The sequence below is a fragment of the Oncorhynchus kisutch genome, linkage group LG18, assembly GCF_002021735.2.
Source record: "Oncorhynchus kisutch isolate 150728-3 linkage group LG18, Okis_V2, whole genome shotgun sequence".
Lineage (NCBI taxonomy): Eukaryota > Metazoa > Chordata > Actinopteri > Salmoniformes > Salmonidae > Oncorhynchus > Oncorhynchus kisutch.
In genome coordinates, this window is record NC_034191.2 from 44,997,157 (window position 1) to 45,017,531 (window position 20,375).

The window sequence follows — 20,375 nt, forward strand, 5'->3', positions numbered from 1 at the left end:
CATACTGAGTGAGTGCGATAACAAATTACACGTGAAACCACATTATGACACAAAAGTATGACTTTATTGGATGACAATTCATGTAACTTTTTATACGGTAAAAAACAGTTTAAAAAAAAGCAAACAAAGCCAGGGAATATTAACATGAGTACAGTGATGGTCATGTCTCACTTGCTCTCTCTTGTTCACTCTTTTACCCTTTCTCCATCCCCACTGGTTATGAGTAGGTGATACCAGCATACTCTGAGTTTTGCTCATCTTCCTTGAAGAATTCTAGGGGCTGAACATGCAGTCTGTCAGCTGAGCGGGAGGCCTGCAGGTGGGATCTAGCTTCAGGGCCGGTGCTGGGGCCAGGGCCTGCCTCTTCTCTCCACCTCTGCAGGGGGGACATGAAACACACAGGATTCCATTTCAGGTGAGGTTTATATAAAGTCTAAACCTGTGACTCCGCTGACATATTACATTGAATATAGTGAATGTCAGTAGTATGGTCACATATGGTGATGTTGATGTAAAATAATGTAGTGAGGTGTCGATGAATATATAATAATAATAATAATAGATATTTTATTTGTAGACCACTTTCTATTTCACACAGAAATCACAAAGCGATTGTTTCCAATCCTCACCTCTCTATGGTCCCCCAGAGCTAGGTAGGAGATCTGTGTGAGCTCTGGTGTGCTGGCCCCTCGCATAGTAATCATGATGTCAGCGTAAGGAACCTCATGATCACTCTGGCAATCTAGCTCAAAACAGGAAATGCAATGTTTTGTACAGTAGATGTTGTTATTACACACCCAGCTTAGCAACTGAAATAAATGGTACATTCCATTAGCTTACCAGCCGGAGTTATTCGCAGTGCCACCCTCTCACAATTGGTTGAGCATGCACCTATAAGATATGAAGTAACCTATTAGAATTACAATTCACAACATTGAGTGAACTGGTTGTGATAGCAATTTTGTCAAATTAAACAAATATTTACCTGATCCTTCTCTTGATGTTGTGCTGATAAAAGACCAATAAACAAATTCCACATACTAATTGCCAATGAAAAGTGTGTTAAAATGCCTTAGCAAACATACCACAATGTATGAAGAAAAAAAACATACCCTGTACAGATAACAGCAGGTTTTCCTAAAATACACAAGAAATCACGTTATTGAAACATACTGTCGTTTTTGTTAATAACAACTTTGGAAAGTATTTTATAACATTTTGGATTCAGAAATTGGACCTTCACAATTGATTTTTCAACATCTATAAGCACCTTTGCTATATCGACTGCGGCTCATACATAAGGAGACAGCCACGGCTGCCAACACCCCAGCCACAATAACTCACTGCTGCCAACACCCCAGCCACAATAACTCACTGCTGCCAACACCCCAGCCACAATAACTCACTGCTGCCAACACCCCAGCCACAATAACTCACTGCTGCCAACACCCCAGCCACAATAACTCACTGTTGCCAACACCCCAGCCACAATAACTCACTGCTGCCAACACCCCAGCCACAATAACTCACTGCTGCCAACACCCCAGCCACAATAACTCACTGCTGCCAACACCCCAGCCACAATAACTCACTGCTGCCAACACCCCAGCCACAATAACTCACTGCTGCCAACACCCCAGCCACAATAACTCACTGCTGCCAACACCCCAGCCACAATAACTCACGGCTGCCAACACCCCAGCCACAATAACTCACGGCTGCCAACACCCCAGCCACAATAACTCACTGTTGCCAACACCTTGACGCCTGTGAATTTCTCTGTATTGAAGACAGCACAAAGACAATTATCATTAAAACTAAATTTGCAACTCATCAGTCATTGCCTCAAACAGGGGGTTACTTTTGTTTGCAATACATTTAAACATGTTCCACCTTTTCTTTTTAAAGGGTGCAATAGCAGCATTTTGTCTCACCGTGATCTATTATTGAGTCCTCATGGTTACCCAACGCTGTCAGCGATTCATCTAAAACATAGAACACGGTAGTCATCAGGATCAAATAAGCAAGTGAAATTTGTTGGGTTTATATTATTTTGTGCCTATGTCATTAAACAGCCTCAGAGCAATTTAACTTAGACTATTACGAAAAGTGAGACTTAGGTTGAGTCTCAAATGGCACCCTTATTCCTTACATAACTTATTTTGACCAGAGCGTTATAAAGTCTCAGTAAAAGATTCTCCTATGAGACTTACCAGTAGTGTCCGTTGTGTCCGGGGCACTAGGTCGAGCTGGCAAAAGAAATACAATATAATTTTGTTACTGATGTATAAATGTATTCACTTTTTGAACATAATTAATTTAATACATTTTAACACAATTTGTTTTTAAGAGGTAAAATGACAGGGTAGGTCATTTCAACCTGTTTTTGCCTACCTTGTGCCTGCAGTGATACCAGACACTCTATCTTGCGTGGGAACTGTTCGCTTTCATGATCTTCAGAAAAGCAGGTATAGTTGTACTGAAAATCTTCCCTGGACAGATGTGGAAAATACAATGGTAGTGTGCAGAGGTCACCATTCTTTGTGACATTTTTTGTTTCCCTTGGCCTAGGACAATGAGGACAGTCTGAGAGTTTGACCCAGTGTCCATGGACAAATCCAGAGGAGCAGTTGTAGGTGCAGTTCAACACTAAAGGCTCTCCAACTGCTGCATGGATGACTTCATGCTGTTTCTGCAGGTCGGTACAGGTTTCTGAATCTAATGAAAAGGGCATAAATTAAGGCAACAATTCTTCAGTTAGTAGGCCGTGGATATAAATATATAGCTTGAGGACATTTGATTATCATCTTTTTGCCAGAAACTGAAAACACATCAAGTAAAAAAGTTGAGGAATTTATTTTACCTTGGCTTCCCCAAATAAGCAGCAATGCGAAGTGGGCTAAGATTAGCATCCTGTCCAAATGTGTCCAGATCCCCTATGTTTCAACTATATGAATTGGTTAGCTCTAGGAATTTTCTTGATTAAAAAAGACACTTGCACCACTGGTGTCACAGCGGGATGTGCCATCATATTGCAGTATGTACCAGGTATAAGGTACAGGAAGTGGTGTTCAACAGGATGCCTGATAAAAGTGTTCTAAACTTTCCATTCAAAACACCTGCTTTTGTAGATTTAGGCAATGGAAAGAGCCATAGGAAACATAAAAACTAAACAGCATTTTAATATGCAATGACATTTGTATGGTTTTTACAGTATACCCATGTTATTTTCTTCATTTTAATAGTCATTCGTGGCTAGACATTTAAAAAAAAAAAAGTTTTCTTTGGAATAAAGTACTTCATGTAATGCTAATGTACAAATGTTTTGTTTGGGTACTGTCTGTACGGTATGTAGCCGTCAACACAACACAGATATTTAAATGTACATTATGGTTAAATATCCACAAGTCTTTTTCAGGGCTTCAATGCCACCTAAAATAAGATAAATGATACTATTTTTTTAATCATTACTGTAGGCCTATAGTACTGTGACTTACAATGTCTACTTTTTGATACTAACAAACAATAGTAGGCTTTGTGTTCACGCCAGCACTGCACAACTGCAGTTAGAGATATGCACAGCAATTCACCCACTGCTGGAGGGTGAGAGAAATAGGAAACATCGTACGTTCATTTTACCCCAAGAAAAATAATGCTTCATGTAACAACATGTTGAATAATTATATTTTGTCAGTCTAACGTTGTTGTCTTCTGACTCAATGTTTGGTACTTTGCACATAATGTAAGTTATACAGTATAACTTATATATACGAGTGGTATTTAGGGTAGTTATGTTGTACACAAACTCAACTCAAATCATCAATCAAAGGTACATCAGCATTATATCAGAAAGCTCAAACCGAAGCATACTGTATTTTCACAGTATTTTATTGAGTGTGTCGGGGACAAAATACAAAAACTCTAGGCACACAACATTTGCTGCAGCATTAGGCTGATAGTAACATTCAAAAGTCTATTCAAATGTTCAGCCCACGACTAATTCAATCATTTCATTTAAGTGTTGCTTGGTAGGTTGTCTTTTGGCTTTCTGTTTGTACTGTTGGAAAGTAGGGATAATGAAAAGAAGGCCTTTCGAAGCACCAAAACAAATGAAACATTGTGCCCATGTCTCCCGGCTTGGTGCAGCAACTATTGATAAACCTATTGCAGTTTTGTCACCGCATTTGTTCCAAAGCTTGGTGAAGAAGAGGATGATTGCATGTCTGAGTCTGACCTGCGTTAATAAACAGTAATTCGTTGCTCACTTTTTTACCTCACCTTTACACTTAAGCTTTGGTTCATTTTAGGAACATCCTGAGTGTGAAGGTTACCGGAGTGTCATGGTTGATATTCCACATTGTGACAGGTGTTGCATAATATCAGGGGAAAAAACTAAGCATTCAGAACTTTCGATTGATTACTGGCATCAGCTTTCTTAATAGGGCTTATTAGTTTTCATATTGTGTCATCATGAATCCTTGAATCCCTCCTCAAGAATATTCATTCGAGATCGAAAAACAGACCTTGACTGGCATAGCTTTCAGCATTGCATTCACTTTGAAAGTGCAAGGTAACAGGAGAGCACATTGAATACCAAAATATGACTGAACAGGAGGCCTCTTGAAATCAAGTTGCATCATGATTCACATTTCACTTTCAGTGACTGAGGTCTCAGTTTCATCCTTTGGATCAAACGGCCTCATACCCTTTGACTGCACTTGGCAAACAGAGATGCAGATAAATGGGTCAATGTGGAATTTATTTGACAATTTATTTAAGAAGTGGTCTCAGTGTTTTGGATCAATCCTCTACTTAAACAACCTGCCCTTTCTTCAGGTGTATTTTCAAATGGTTTTATATACAGTAGTACATTACATGTAATACTTGTGTTCACTAAAAAGCTCCCTCACTTGACATACAGGGAAATACATTTGTTATCACTTAAAAATAATAATACAATAACAGAACCTTGCAAAGTAATTTTTTTGTCCCTGACATTCATTCATATAGGGCTCGCAGAAGTGAATCCTGATTTGGGCCTCAGTGTTGAGTAACACTGTAGCCCATGTCCTGAGGGAACTTACTTTTCAGCAGAAGTCTGAGATGGTTGTCCTTCTGGAAGGTTGTCCCATCTCCACAGAGGCACTCTAGAACTCTGTCAGAGTGTATATCGGGTTCTTGGTCACCTCCCTGACGAAGGCCCTTCTCCCCCAAATGCTCAGTTTGGCCAGGTGGCCAGCTCTAGGAAGAGTATTGGTGGTTCCAAACTTCCTTTTAAGAATGATGGAGACCACTGTGTTCTTGGGGACCTTCATTTTTTGGTACCCTTCCCCAGATCAGTGCCTCAACACAATCCTGTTTCAGAGCTCTACGGAAAATTCCTTCAACCTCATGGCTTGGTTTTTGCTGTGGGACATTATATAAATCCTGTTGGTACTAGGGGGCAGTATTTTCATTTAAAAAAAAAAACGTTCCCCTTTTAAAAAGGATATTTTGTCATGACAAGATGCTAGAATATGCATATAATTGACAGCTTTGGATAGAAAACACTAACGTTTCCAAAACTGTAAAGATATTGTCTGTGAGTATAACGGAAGTGCCCCATATTTTGAAAGCGCTGCGTTCCAATGGGTCCCTATTGACCTGTGAATGTCCTATCAACGAGCTTACGCTTTCTACGTATTCCCCAAGGTGTCTACAGCATTGTGACGTAGTTTTATGCATTTATGTTGAAGAATAGCCGTAGGCGGCTACATTGAGTAAGTGGTCACATGATGGCTCCCAGGGTGACTCTCGCGTAAAATACAGAGGTAGCCATTACTCCAAATCGGTCCTACTGAAAAACGAATTGTCCCAACGGATATATTATCGAATAGATATTAGAAAAACACCTTGAGGATTGATTATAAACAACGTTTGCCGTGTTTCTGTCGTTATTATGGAGCTAATTTGGAATATTTTTCGCTGTTTTGGTGACTGCAATTTCCGGGCGATTTCTCAGCCAAACGTGACGAACGAACGGAGCTATTTCGCCTACAAAAATAATATTTTGGGAAAAAATGAACTTTGGCTATCTACCTGGGAGTCTCGTGAGTGAAAACGTCCGAAGTTCATCAAAGGTAAACGATTTAATTTGATTTCTTTTCTGATTTTCGTGACAGGGTTGCCTGCTGCTAGCAAGGCATAATGCTATGCTAGTCTATGATAGAATTACACAAATTGCTTGTCTAGCTTTGGCTGTAAAGCATATTTAGAAAATTTGAGATGACAGGGTGATTAACAAAAGGCTAAGCTGTGTTCCAATATATTTCACTTGTGATTTTCATGAATAGGAAGATTTATGTCCGTTGCGTTATGCTAATTAGTGTCAGGCGACGATTATGCTCCCGGACCCGGGTTTGAGAGTCACAAGAAGATTTATAAACAGGTGCGTGCCTTTCCAAATCATGTACAATCAATAGAATTTACCACAGGTGGACTCCAATCAAGTTGTAGAAACATCTCAAGTATGATCAATGGAAACAGGATGCACTTGAGCTCAATTTCGAGTCTCATAGCAAAGGGTCTGAATACTTATGGGAATAAGTAGAAGGGGTCTGAATACTTTCTGAATATATATATATATATATACACATTTTCCTACACACAATACCCCATAATGTGTGCAAATGTATTACAAAAAAAAGATGAAAAAAATACCTTATTCCCATAAGTATTCTGCTCAACAAAAATAAAGGGAACACTTAAACAACACAATGTAACTCCAAGTCAATCACTCTTCTGTGAAATCAAACTGTCCACTTAGGAAGCAACACTGATTGACAATAAATTTCACATGCTGTTGTGCAAATGGAATAGACAACGGGTGGAAATTATAGGCAATTAGCAAGACACCCCCAATAAAGTAGTGGTTCTGCAGGTGGGGACCACAGACCACTTCTCAGTTCTTATGCTTCCTGGCTGATGTTTTGGTCACTTTTGAATGCTGGCGGTGCTTTCACTCTAGTGGTAGCATGAGACGGAGTCTACAACCCACACAAGTGGCTCAGGTAGTGCAGCTCATCCAGGATGGCACATCAATGCGACCTGTGGAAAGAAGGTTTGCTGTGTCTGTCAGCGTAGTGTCCAGAGCATGGAGGCGCTACCAGGAGACAGGCCAGTACATCAGGAGACGTGGAGGAGGCCGTAGGAGGGCAACAACCCAGCAGCAGGACCGCTACCTCCGCCTTTTGTGCAAGGAGGAGCACTGCCAGAGCCCTGCAAAATGACCTCCAGCAAGCCACAAATGTGCATGTGTCTGCTCAAACGATCAGAAACAGACTCCATGAGGGTGGTATGAGGGCCCGACGTCCACAGGTGGGGGTTGTGCTTACAGCCCAACACTGTGCAGGACGTTTTTCATTTGCCAGAGAACACCAAGATTGGCAAATTCGCCACTGGCGCCCTGTGCCCTTCACAGTTGAAAGCAGGTTCACACTGAGCACGTGACAGACGTGACAGTCTGGAGACGCCGTGGAGAACGTTCTGCTGCCTGCAACATCCTTCAGCATGACCGGTTTGGCGGTGGGTCAGTCAAACCCGGCTCGTTGAGAGCTTCTACACCTGCATTGCTTGCTGTTTGGGGTTTTAGGCTGGGTTTCTGTACAGCAGTTTGAGATATCAGCTGATGTACAAAGGGCTATATAAATACATTTGATTTGATGGTGTGGGGTGGCATTTCTTTGGGGGGCCGCACAGCCCTCCATGTGCTCGCCATAGGTAGCCTGACTGCCATTAGGTACCGAGATGATATCCTCAGACCCCTTGTGAGACCATATGCTGGTGCGGTTGGCCCTGGGTTCCTCCTAATGCAAGACAATGCTAGACCTCATGTGGCTGGAGTGTGTCAGCAGTTCCTGCAAGAGGAAGGCATTGATGCTATGGACTGGCCCGTCCGTTCCCCAGACCTGAATCCAATTGAGCACATCTGGGACATCATGTCTCGCTCCATCCACCAATGCCACGTTGCACCACAGACTGTCCAGGAGTTGGCGGATGTTTTACTCCAGGTCTGGGAGGAGATCCCTTAGGAGGCCATCCGCCACCTCATCAGGAGCATGCCCAGGCGTTGTAGGGAGGTCATACAGGCACGTGGAGGCCACACACACTACTGAGCCTAAGTTTGACTTGTTTTAAGGACATTACATCAAAGTTGGATCAGCCTGTAGTGTGTTTTTCCACTTAAATTTTTGAGTGTGACTCCAAATCCAGACCTCCATGGGTTGATAAATTTGATTTCCATTGATCATTTTTGTGTGATTTTGTTGTCAGCACATTCAACTATGTAAAGAAAAAAATATTTTATAAGAATATTTCATTCATTCAGATCTCTGATGTGTTATTTTAGTGTTCCCTTTATTTTTTTGAGCAGTGTATATAATACTACCGGTCAAAAGTTTGGTGTTTTGAAAAAAAATATATATATATATTTTAAAATAACATCAAATTGATCAGAAATACAGTGTAGACAATGTTAATGTTGTAAATGGCTATTGTAGCTGGAAACGGCAGATTTAGTTATGGAATATCTACATAGGCGGAGGCCCATTTTCAGCAACCATCACTCCTGTTTTCCAATGGCACGTTGTGTTAGCTAATCCAAGTTTATCATTTTAAAAGGCTAATTGATCATTAGAAAACCCTTTTGCAATTATGTTTGTTCAGCTGAAAACTGTTGTTCTGATTAAAGAAGCAATGAAACTGGCCTTCTTTAGACTAGTTGAGTATCTGGAGCAACAGCATGTGTGGGTTCGATTACAGGCTCAAATTGGTCAGAAACAAATACTTTCTTTTGAAACTCGTCAGTCTATTCTTGTTCTGAGAAATGAAGGCTATTCCATGCGAGAAATTTCCAAGAAACTGAAGATCTCGTACAACTCTGTGTACTACTCCATTCAGAGAACAGCGCAAACTGTCTCTAACCAGAATAGAAAGAGGAGTGGTGCACAACTGAGCAAGAGGACAAGTACATTGGATGGTCTAGTTTGAGAAACAGACGCCTCACAAGTCCTCAACTGGCAGCTTCATTAAATAGTACCCGCAAAACACCAGTATCACAGTATTACTGTGAAGAGGCTACTCCGGGATGCTGGCCTTCTAGGCAGAGTTGCAAAGAAAAAGCCATATCTCAGTCTGGCCAATAAAAATTAAAGATTAAGATGGGCAAAAGACCACAGACACTGGACAGAAGAACGCTGCCTAGAAGGCCAGCATCCTGGAGTCATCTCTTCACTGTTGATGTTGAGACTGGTGTTTTTCTTCTGTATACCAACCCTACCATTTCAAAACAAAACTGTTTGTCTCAAATGCATTAAGAAGAAAATAAAGAACTTTTAACAAGGCACAGCTGTTAATTGAAATGCATTCCAGGTGACTAACTCATGAAGCTGGTTAAGATAAGAGTGGGCAAAGCTGTCATCAAGGCAAAGGGTGGCTACTTTGAAGAATCTCAAATATAAAATATATTTAGACTTGTTTAACGCTTTTTTGGTACTACATGTTTCCGTACATGTTATTTCATAGTTTTGATGTCTTCACTATTACTCTACAATGTAGAAAATGAGTTTGTGTCCAAACTTTTGACTGGTTTTGTACTGAACAAAAATATAAACTCAGCATGCAACAATTTCAAAGATTTTATTGTGAAGCCAGGCGGATGTACCGCCAAATTATAAAAAATTGTTGGGTGTGGCTTATGGTAGAGAAATTAACATTAAATTCTCTGGCAACAGCTCTGGTGGACATTCCTGCAGACAGCATGCCAATTGCACTCTTCCTCAACGTTTGAGACATTTGTGGCATTGTGTTTTGTGACAAAACTCCATATTTTAGAGTGGCCGTTTATTGTCCCTAGCACAAGGTGCACCTGTGTAATGATCATGCTGATCAAGAAGCTTCTTGAAATGCCTCACCTGTCAGGTGGATGGATGATCTTGGCCAAGGAGAAATGCACACTAACAGGGGATGTAAACAAATTTGTGCACAACATTTTAGAGATACTGCCCAGCAGGCTTCTTCTCCACTCTGTGCAGTGTCCAGTGTCATCCGTGTTCGGCAAGTCACCGAGACTGTCCGTTATGGAAAAATAATGAAGTTGTAAGTAGAAGCACATAGTTGTTCCTGGTCAGGTCAGGAAAAACTTCTGGTCCTGGTAAAAAGTGTATACTGGTACAATCCTCTGCCTTTCACTCAATGAATTGGTTTCAATACAGATATCAGTTTATAGATCCAGTTAATACCTTCTGGGTTAATAAAAAATATATATATATATAATCCAGATCTTGTCCCTCCTTTCTAAATGAAGGGGGAACAAATTCAGATGTGGTGGAACAGGATTCAGACAACATTGGATCACTTTGATCTGGTTTACATGTTTAGAAAAACCTGCCCAGATCTTATAGTGGAAGGATCTTTCAATGCCATCTGGCACATTTTAAACTAGATCAACTAAAAGTAATTTCTCCCCGCTCTAGGGAGCTACTGCCCATGGAAAAGGACCTCCCAGCCTTTGACCTGTCTTGCCAAACAGTGCAAGAGCTGCAATGGGACCTTTCTATGTGGAGGTACTGTGGTACCTCGCTGGAGTAGGACAGGGGCAGAGCTAACTCAGCCGTCAAGACAGCTTGTCCCCCCATGCCCTCCTGGGACACACAGGGACAGTGAGGAGGGAGCAGCCTGCATGTTTTGTCCTTTAGGTGACGTCATTAGATGTTCATAAAAATCTGTAATAAAATGCATTACAGTTAGACTCCACTAATACTCTTTGATTTTGATTGACAGAGCACGGTATAAATGGAAATCAATTAATTACATTCTCACAGGTCATTACTGTGTTGGAGGTGTTGCTTTGCCGTGCCCAGCAGGAACCTACGGACCCAAAGAGGCTTTCATGGGGTGAGGGACTGCCCCCCCTGTCCAGCAGGTAATCAGACCATCCTCAGGTCATCTCCACAGTGGGGATTCAGTAAAGTTACAATACCAACATAAATATATAGTCGATTATTATAAAAGTTGAATCAGAGGCTGACATAAAAAACAAAATACACATGTAAAACATACATGTAAGTTTCCTGCTTCTTGTTCTGCAGCGTTTGTGGTTTATTTTATCTTTTGTGATGTTATGTGTGCTATGCTATGTTTTGTCATGTCATCTTATGTTATCTCTATTGTCTGGAAGGGATGAGTAATTGTGACACTTACAATAATACTCTTCAACAGGGTTTTACTGTTTGGAAGACAGCTCACGGAGACCGGGCTCCCAATTCATGTGCCCACAAGGGTATTACTGTGAGGAGGGCACAGAAATGCCCCACGGGTCACCTTGCCCCGCTGGCACTGCAGGAGAACAACTGGGCCAGACAAGTAGGACAGCCTGAGATGTTCAGAGGGACGATTGTGTCCTGCAGGTAAGGCACAGTACTAACACACTGCACTTAACTACTGGAATGGAACATTACATATTTTGCAGAAATATATCTGTATCTATTTATTACAAATATATTTGAGATGTTTAAAAAAATATATAAAATGTAGTGTACTGTACCGATGTCTGAGTTTTTATTTATTTAAACAGTACATACAACTAATGTTGTTGGCTGTTCTTTGAAGGGTTGTTACCATCCTTTTGTTTATGTGGGAGGTTCTGCCCAGCTGGCACACTGGAGGATGTGATATGCCCAGGGGGTACTCCTCACCAAGGGGATTTGAGTAAGGAATCACTTGCTTCATCTCTTTAACTATACTAAAATAAAATATAAACGTAACATGTAAAGTTTTGGTCCCATGTTTTATGATCTGAAATTAAAGATCCCAGAAATGTTCCATTCGCACAAAAAGCTTATTCCTCTCAAAGTTTGTGAACATATTAGTTTAAATCCCTATTAGTGGGCATTTCTCCTTTGCCAAGATAATCCATTCACCTGACAGTTGTGGTAGATCAATAAGCTGATTAAACAGCATGATATTTACACAGGTGCACCTTGTGCCCGGGACTATAAAAGGCCACTCTAAAATGTGCAGTTTTGTCACGCAACACAATGCTACAGATATCTCACATTTTGAGGGAGCGTGCAATTGGCATGCTGACTGCAGGAATGTCCACCAGAGCTGTTGCCAGATAATGGAATGTTAATTTCTCTACCATAAGCCGCCTCCAACGTCGTGTTAGAGAATTTGGTAGTACATCCAACCGGCCTCACAAGCTGAGACCACATGTAACCACGCCAGCCAAGGACCTCCACATCCGGCTTATTCACCTGCGGGATCGTCTGTGATCGTCCACCCGGACAGCTGATGAAACTGTGGGTTTGCACAACCGAAGAATTTCTGCACAAACTGTCAGTACCCGTCTCATCGAAGCTCATCTGCGCGCTCGTCGTCCTCACCAGGGTTTTGACCTAACTGCCGTTTGGCATCGTAGCCGACTTCAGTGGGCAAATGCTCACCTTCGATGGCCATTGGCACGCTGGAGAAGTGTGCTCTTCATGGATGAATCGTGGTTTCAACTGTACCGGGCAGATTACAGACCGCATGTATGGCATTGTGTGGGTGAGCGGTTTGCTGATGTCAATCTTGTGAACAGAGTGCCCCATGGTTGTGGTGGAGTTATGGCATGGGCAGGCACACGCTATGGACAATGAACACAATTGCATTTTATTGATTATGAATTATGAATGCACAGAGATACCGTGACAAGATCATGAGGCCCATTGCTGTGCCATTCGTTCTCCATCACCTCATGTTTCAGCATGATAATGCACAGCCCCATGTCACAAGGATCTATACACAATTCCTAGAAGCTGAAAATGTCACAGTTCTTCCATGGCCTGCATACTCACCAGACATGTCACCCGTTGAGCATGTTTGGGATACTCTGGATTGACGTGTACAACAGCATGTTCCAGTTCCCGCCATTATCCAGCAACTTCGCACAGCCATTAAAGAGGAGTGGGACAACATTTCACAAGCCACAATTAACAGCCTGATCAACTACATGCAAAGGAGAAGTGTCACGCTGCATGAGGCAAATTGTGGTCACACCAGATACTGACTAGTTTTCTGATCCTACCTTTTTTAAAGCTACCTGTGACCAACAGATGCATATCTGTATTCCCAGTAATGTGAAATCCATAGATTAGGGCCTAATTTATTTATTTCAATTGACTGACTCACAATTATAGATGATAACTATGTGATGCCCTACAACATGATCAGGAAAAACTCAGGTCCCTAGAACAACAAGTCTTCAATGTCTTTAGATGTGAAGGACTGTTTAAGATGCCCAGCTGTTTCTACTGCCGAGAGGGTACCGTGACCCCATGCCCTGTTAGCCGGGCGCATTCAACCCCCTGGAAGGGCAGGATAAGGCAGGGAGAGCTACCCGGGAAAGGCCTGCGCACAATTAGCCCTGAAGGCTGGCACAAATGCTGATGCTCCAGATACTCAACTTGTCTAAAGAAGGCCTGTTTTATTGCTTATTTAATCATCACCACAGTTTTCAGTTGTGCTAACATAACTGCAAAAGGGTTTTCTAATGATCAATTAACCTTTTAAAATGATAAACTTTGATTAGCTAACACAACGTGCCATTGGAACACAGGAGTTGCTGATAATGGGCCTCTGTACTCCTATGTAGATATTCTATTAAAAAAAGACTTTTCCAGAAACAATAGTCATTTACAACATTAACAATGTCTACACTGTATTTCTGATCAATTTTCTTGTATTTTACTGGACAATTTCTTTTTGGTTTCTTTCAAAACAAGGACATTTCTAAGTGACCCCAAACTTTTGAACAGTAGTGTACATGGTAATTATGACCACTTCCGGAGGACATCCTCCCACCAATCAAAGCTTTTGAAGAAGGAACTGACATGTTGTCTATCCAATCATAGAATTAGGATCAGAGAATGAACCTATTGAGTTGTGTTGGGATTATGCCACAGAGCATTATGGGGGTTCTATGTGTTTAGAAGTTTGGTGACATTGTTGGATAGAGATTACGAGTGAAAAGTGAGAGTTGAGCATTTTTGGGATATTATTAAATTCAAATGACTTTTTAAAAAATTACAGGAGACTGTGGAGGTATATTATAAATAGTTTTTTGGGTTTTAGAACTTTATTTTTGTGTCCAGTTAGTGCAATTAAAAAAAAATCCTTGCTAACTTCAGTAGCTAGCTACTGTACCCGCGCGAGTGAGAAGTTTCCTGCGCCAGAATGGTAACGTTAGAGTGACCAACACTGCTGAAAATGTTGTGGACTCTATGTTTAATTAAAACCTCTTGAAACTAAGGGGCACTATTTTTGGAAAAATAACGTTCTCAAAGTAAACCGCCTATTTCTCAGGACCAGATGCTAGAATATGCATATAATTGACAGCTTAGGATAGAAAACACTGTCTGTGAGTATAACAGAACTGATATTGCAGGCGAAACCCTGAGGAAAATCCAATCAGGAAGTGCCTCTTATTTTGAAACCGTTGTGTTCCTATGCACCCCTATTGGCAATTGAAAGGGATATCAACCAGATTCCTTTTTCTACGTATTCCCTAAGGTGTCTACAGCATTTTGATGTAGTTTCACGCCTTTATGTTGAAGAATGAGCGTAAACGACTACATTGCGTAAGTGGCCAGCTGAGGGCTCTCAGTGATTCTTGCGTAAAAGACAGAGGTAGTAATTTTTCCTCTCGCTCCTACTGAAAAGCCAATTGTTCCGGTTGATATATTATCTAATAGATATTTGAAAAACACCTTGAGGATTGATTATAAAAAACGTTTGCCATGTTTCTGTCGATATTATGGGTATAATTTGGATTTTTTTCCCGGCGTTGTCGTGACCTCTATTTCCGGTGGATTTCTGAACATAACGTGACCAACAAACGGAGGTATTTTGGGTATAAAAATAATCTTTATGGAACAAAAGGAACATTTGCTGTCTATCTAGGAGTCTCGTGAGGGAAAACATCCAAAGCTCAAAGGTAAACGGTTAATTTGATTGCTTTTCTGATTTTCGTGACCAAGCTTCCTGCTGCTAGCTGGACATAATGCTATGCTAGGCTATTGATAAACTTACACAAACGCATGTCTTGCTTTGGCTGTAAAGCATAATTTCAAAATCTGAGATGACAGGGTGATTAACAAAAGGCTAAGCTGTGTTCCAATATATTTCACTTGTGATTTCATGAATATTTTCTAGTAATATTTTTTGACCGTTGCGCTATGCTAATTAGTGTAGTTGATGACAATTCTCCCGGATCCGGGATGGGTAGTTCCAAGAGGAATCCCTTTCATTCTCTGGGGTACACGGAAAAGGTGTGAATTATAAGTGAGGGTCGACTGCTGTCCGGGATCAGTTTCATGAAGAAGGATGAAAAGGTGAGGGCATTCAATAACACCTGGTATTAAAAGTATAGCTGGTTAACAGGGGAGCCTTCAATCAAGCCGTCTGTATTGCTGGCCTTGCCTGCGTTTTTGGGCATGCAAGAATTTGCTTTTAGAGGGCACGATGAGATGGAATGTTCCGCTGACAAGGACAACTACAAGGAGCTTGCAGGGGTAACTGCACGTTAGGATGCTTTGCTTGCTGAACATATCGAACTTTCGACTGTCTTTTCTGGGATGTCGAAAACAATTCTGAATGATTTGACAGCTTCCATCGCATCATCCATTAAAAGATTAAAGAGTTTGACGCAGCGCATTTTTTCGCTTGCGCTCAAGTAGGCTTTCAACTTCAGTTTTTATTTAGCAAAGATGATAACACAATCACTACGGACAGACACAAGCAAAAACTTGTGATAAAAATGTTGCAGCAGCCTAGGCCACACCTAAACATTAGAACTCTTGACATGCTGTATGGGATGAAAACTAAACTATTTTTCAGTCTGATCAACTGTCTACTAATAAGAGCAACTGCACACAGCCTATGCGCCCTGTCCATCTGGGATGCGCCCTGTCCGTTATGTATTTATAGTCCATATGTGTGTCAGGAGAAAATGTGAATGTGATCAAATTTAGTTTATATTCTAAATTGGGCTGGCTAGGTTGTCTATACGTTTTTAACCAATTTAAAAAAAGGGGGTTAATGCTAAAAGTCCGGGTAGCCATTTGAATAACTAGCAGTCTTATGGCATGGGGGTAGAACCTGTTAAAGGAGCCTTTTGGAGATAGATTTGGCGTTCCGGTACCACTTGCCGTGCAGTAACAGAGAGAACAGTCTATGACTTAATTCATTGGCTTGAGTCTTTTAACAATTTTTAGGGTCTTCCTCTGACACCGCCTGCTATAGAGGTTCTGGATTGCAGGAAGCTTGGCCCCAGTGATGTACTGGGCCGTACGCACAACTCTCTTTAGCACCTTGCGGTCGGATGCGGAACAGTTGCCATACCAAGCGGTGATGCAACCAGTCAGGAGGCTCTTGATGGTGCAGCTGTATAATTTTTTAAGGATCTGAGGACCCATGCCAAATCTTTTCGGTCTCCAGATGGGGAATAGGCGTTGTCGTTAGGGCTGTTGCGGTGACCGTATTAACGGCAGGTGGTCACGAGTCATGAAGGCAGTCACAAATTCCACGTGACCGTTTAAACACAGTAATTAGGCTTCTCCAAAGTATGATGCTGCTGATGTTCATTAGTAGCCTACCAAATTTGCTAACTTCCTGGTACTCAGCACTCTATTGTCCCTCTAATCGCTCTGAATAAATGCAAATGTATTCTACTCAAACATTTCATGAGCTCCCTTGAGCTCATGTTGCGCAATAGCGTCCTCCATTCGCTATTTAAGTGCATGGATGACATGTATTTTTTCCCGCTGCCCCTGTTTAGAAACAGGTGCATGATAATTCTAAATAAAAACAAATTTCACACAGATATTATTTAGTATATGTAAAGACAAGATGAAATCAAGAATAGTCTGATGTGTGACAGTATTAGCATATCACTTGTGAATTATATATTATCACTTGTGAATAATGCCCAGGATAAGAAACAAAAACTTTTTCTTATCATAGTCGCACACCTCATATAGCTTAGCTCATAGGCTTATATGTTTTAATAAGGTTTGTAACACAACTAATGTGGCCAAATAACTTAAAATTAAGCACATAATCCGCTTTACAAGGGGTGTAGAGCCTACCTGGCATACAAAAGCAGCGCGTGAATTTAAAGTTTGGGGAAGATAATTTTCACCATAACCTTTACAAGAAAAGCATTACATGCATAATTGCATTTGTCGTGACTTTACTTTCATTATTCTGATGACTGTTATTTATCTAATCAACTAACTGTTTTTTAAATTTAAATTTAATTAGAAAATGTTCAACTTTATTTAACCGGGTAAGCTAGTTGAGAACAAGTTCTCATTTGCAACTGCGACCTGGCCAAGATAAAGCATAGCAGTTCGATACATAAAACAACACAGAGTTACACATGGAATGAACAAAACATACAGTCAATAACACAGTAGAAAAAAAGAAAACAAAGTCTATATACAGTGAGTGCAAATTAGGTCAAATAAGGGAGTTAAGGCAATAAATAGGCCATGGTGGTGAAGTAATTATAATATGTCAATTAACCACTGGAATGGTAGATGTGCAAAAGATGGATGTGCAAGTAGAGATACTGTGGTGCAAAAGGAGCAAAATAAATAAATACAGTATGGGGATGAGGTAGCTAGATGGGCTGTATACAGATGGGCTATGAACAGGTGCAGTGATCTGTAAACTGCTCTGACAGCTGGTTCTTAAAGCTAGTGAGGGAGGTGGGAATCTCCAGCTTCAGTGATTTTTGCAGTTCGTTCCAGTCAGTGGCAGCAGAGAACTGTAAGGAAAGGCAACCAAAGGAGGAATTGGCTTTGGAGGTGACCAGTGAGATATACCTGCTGGAGCGCGTGCTACAGGTGGGTGCTGCTATGGTGACCAGCGAGCTGAGATAGGGTGGGGCTTTACCTAGCAGAGACTTGTAGATAACCTGTAGCCAGTGGGTTGGGCGACGAGTATGACGTGAGGGCCAGCCAACGAGAGCGTATAGGTCGCAGTGGTGAGTAGTGTATGGGGCTTTGGTGGCAAAACGGATGGCACTGTCATAGACTACATCCAGTTTGCTGAGTAGAGTATTGGAGGCTTTTTTATAGATGACATCGCCGAAGTCAAGGATCGGTAGGATGGTCAGATTTACGAGGGTATGTTTGGCAGCATGAGTGAAGGATGCTTTGTTGCGAAATAGGAAGCCGATTCTAGATTTAATTTTTGATTGGAGATGCTTAATGTGAGTCTGGAAGGAGAGTTTACAGTCTAGCCAGACACCTAGGTATTTGTAGTTATTCTAAGTCAGAGCCGTCCAGAGTAGTGATGCTGGATGGGTGGACAGGTGCGGGCAATGATCGGTTGAATAGCATGCATTTAGTTTTATTTGCGTTTAAAAGCAGTTGGAGGCCACGGAAGGAGAGTTGTATGGCATTAAAGCTCGTCTGGAGGTTAGTTATAACACAGTGTCCAAAGAAGGGCCAGAAGTATACAGAATGGTGTCGTCTGCGTAGAGGTGGATCAGAGAATCACCAGCAGCAAGAGCGACATCATTGATGTATACAGAGAAGAGTCAGCCCGAGAATTCAACCCTGTGGCACCCCCATAGAGATTTCCAGAGGTCCGGACAACAGGCCCTCCGATTTGACACACTGAGCTCTATCAGAGAAGTAGTTGGTGAACCAGGCGAGGCAATCATTTGAGAAACCAAGGCTGTTGAGTCTGCCAATAAGAATGTGGTGATTGATAGAGTCGAACGCCTTGACCAGGTCGATGAATACAGCTGCACAGTACTGTCTCTTATCGATGGCGGTTATGATATCGTTAAGGACCTTGAGCGTGGCTGAGGTGCACCCATAGCGGAGAAGGTACGATGTGATTTAAAATGGTCAGTAATCTGTTTGTTAACTTGGCGTTCGAAGACCTTAGAGATGCAAAGAAGAATAGATATAGGTCTGTAGCAGTTTGGGACTAGAGTGTTTAATTGTTACCCAATTTAAATCAATCATGTAACAATTAACTCATTAGGATTTGGGGCATCACGAGAGCGCTTGTTTAAAGAGTTACCATCTCACAAATTAAATTCTAAAGGTCTTTCATTTCACATCCATAAAACAGTCAACGTATTAATCATAACCTTGTATCATATCATCATTCTGAACAGTCGCAAACTCCTGTAAATTGGTTTAATTGTTTATTTACTAGCTAACTAAATGGTAACACAGGATAAACATACACACGTAATACATTAGAAACAGGTCTCTAGCGGACTGACACAATATGGCAGCTTGTGACAAAAGACGTGGAGAGCTAGAGAGGGACAGAGACATAATACTTTGGTACATTTAGAAACTGCTCTTACAGTAATCGTGTACTTTGCACACGAACCGCCGCCCCTTTGGAGTAAGAAATCATGAATGTATTTACGTGTAAAGGCCTTGGTTCGCCATTTATCTCTGTCGGAACCAGAGGCCTTCTGGGAACGGGTGTTGGGCCTTTGTGCGGCACGCTTGTAAGGCTCTGATTGTCTGAAAGGAGTCTCTTCTACGATTGTTCTGTATCCGTTGACTTGTTGTGTAGTCCTGAACAAAAACAACAGAGTTTATAGTCCTTCCATTAGATCTGGAAGATGCTTATTTGAAGATAGACTAGTCAGCCGTGTCGATGGTTCTCAGTGGTGATGAGAGTAGTAGAACACTATGGTTTTAATAGAGTAGTGGAATGGTCCCACTTAAATTCTATTTTCTAGATACTTTACTTAGAACCGCTATTATTGAGCCGGTAAGTTATTGTTATGTCCAGAGACAATTCTTCATATATTGGCCCTCTCTCTCACAATGCCCATCTCTTGTTGAGACTCATACCAGAGCACCAATGGGAAAAAGTATGCGTCATTCTTCACTTATTCTGTTGGGTCTTTTTACCCCTTTATGTTTTTGTATTTTTCCTGGTTCTGACACCCTTTCATTCAACATGGTTGTGTTTCAGACAGGGAGCTGCCCTAATGGAAATTACTGCCCTCTGGGTACTGCATATCCTTACACGTCCCAATGCCAGTCTGGCTTCTACAGGAACATGGGGATGTGTGTACCATGTCTGGCCAGGTACTACTGTGCCAGTCCAGGAACATCCACACCCACTGTCTGCCCACAGGTAGGATTGCCACTCACAATATTCAATATTCATGACTGCATGGCCAGGCACGACTCCAACACCATCATCAAGTTTGCAGATGACACAATAGTGGTAGGCCTGATCACCAATGACGAGTTGGCAGTGTGGTGCCAGGACAACAACCTATCATGGTCCAAACACACCAAGAC

General features: G+C 41.5%; 1 protein-coding gene across 1 annotated transcript in view; it reads right to left on the bottom strand.

Annotated features, from left to right (window-relative positions):
• Nucleotides 1-48: 48 nt before the first annotated feature.
• LOC109909341 (uncharacterized) overlaps nt 49-20,375 on the bottom strand; it is a 30,791-nt gene continuing 10,464 nt past the window's right edge. The window contains exons 2-9 of the mRNA XM_031796154.1: nt 2,395-2,718; nt 2,214-2,249; nt 1,935-1,985; nt 1,113-1,137; nt 986-1,008; nt 841-891; nt 630-742; nt 49-376 (exon numbers count right to left, since the gene is read on the bottom strand). Coding sequence (XP_031652014.1) covers nt 218-376; nt 630-742; nt 841-891; nt 986-1,008; nt 1,113-1,137; nt 1,935-1,985; nt 2,214-2,249; nt 2,395-2,718 — 782 coding nt within the window. The 3' untranslated portion in view covers nt 49-217. The remainder of the gene's footprint in view (nt 377-629; nt 743-840; nt 892-985; nt 1,009-1,112; nt 1,138-1,934; nt 1,986-2,213; nt 2,250-2,394; nt 2,719-20,375) is intronic.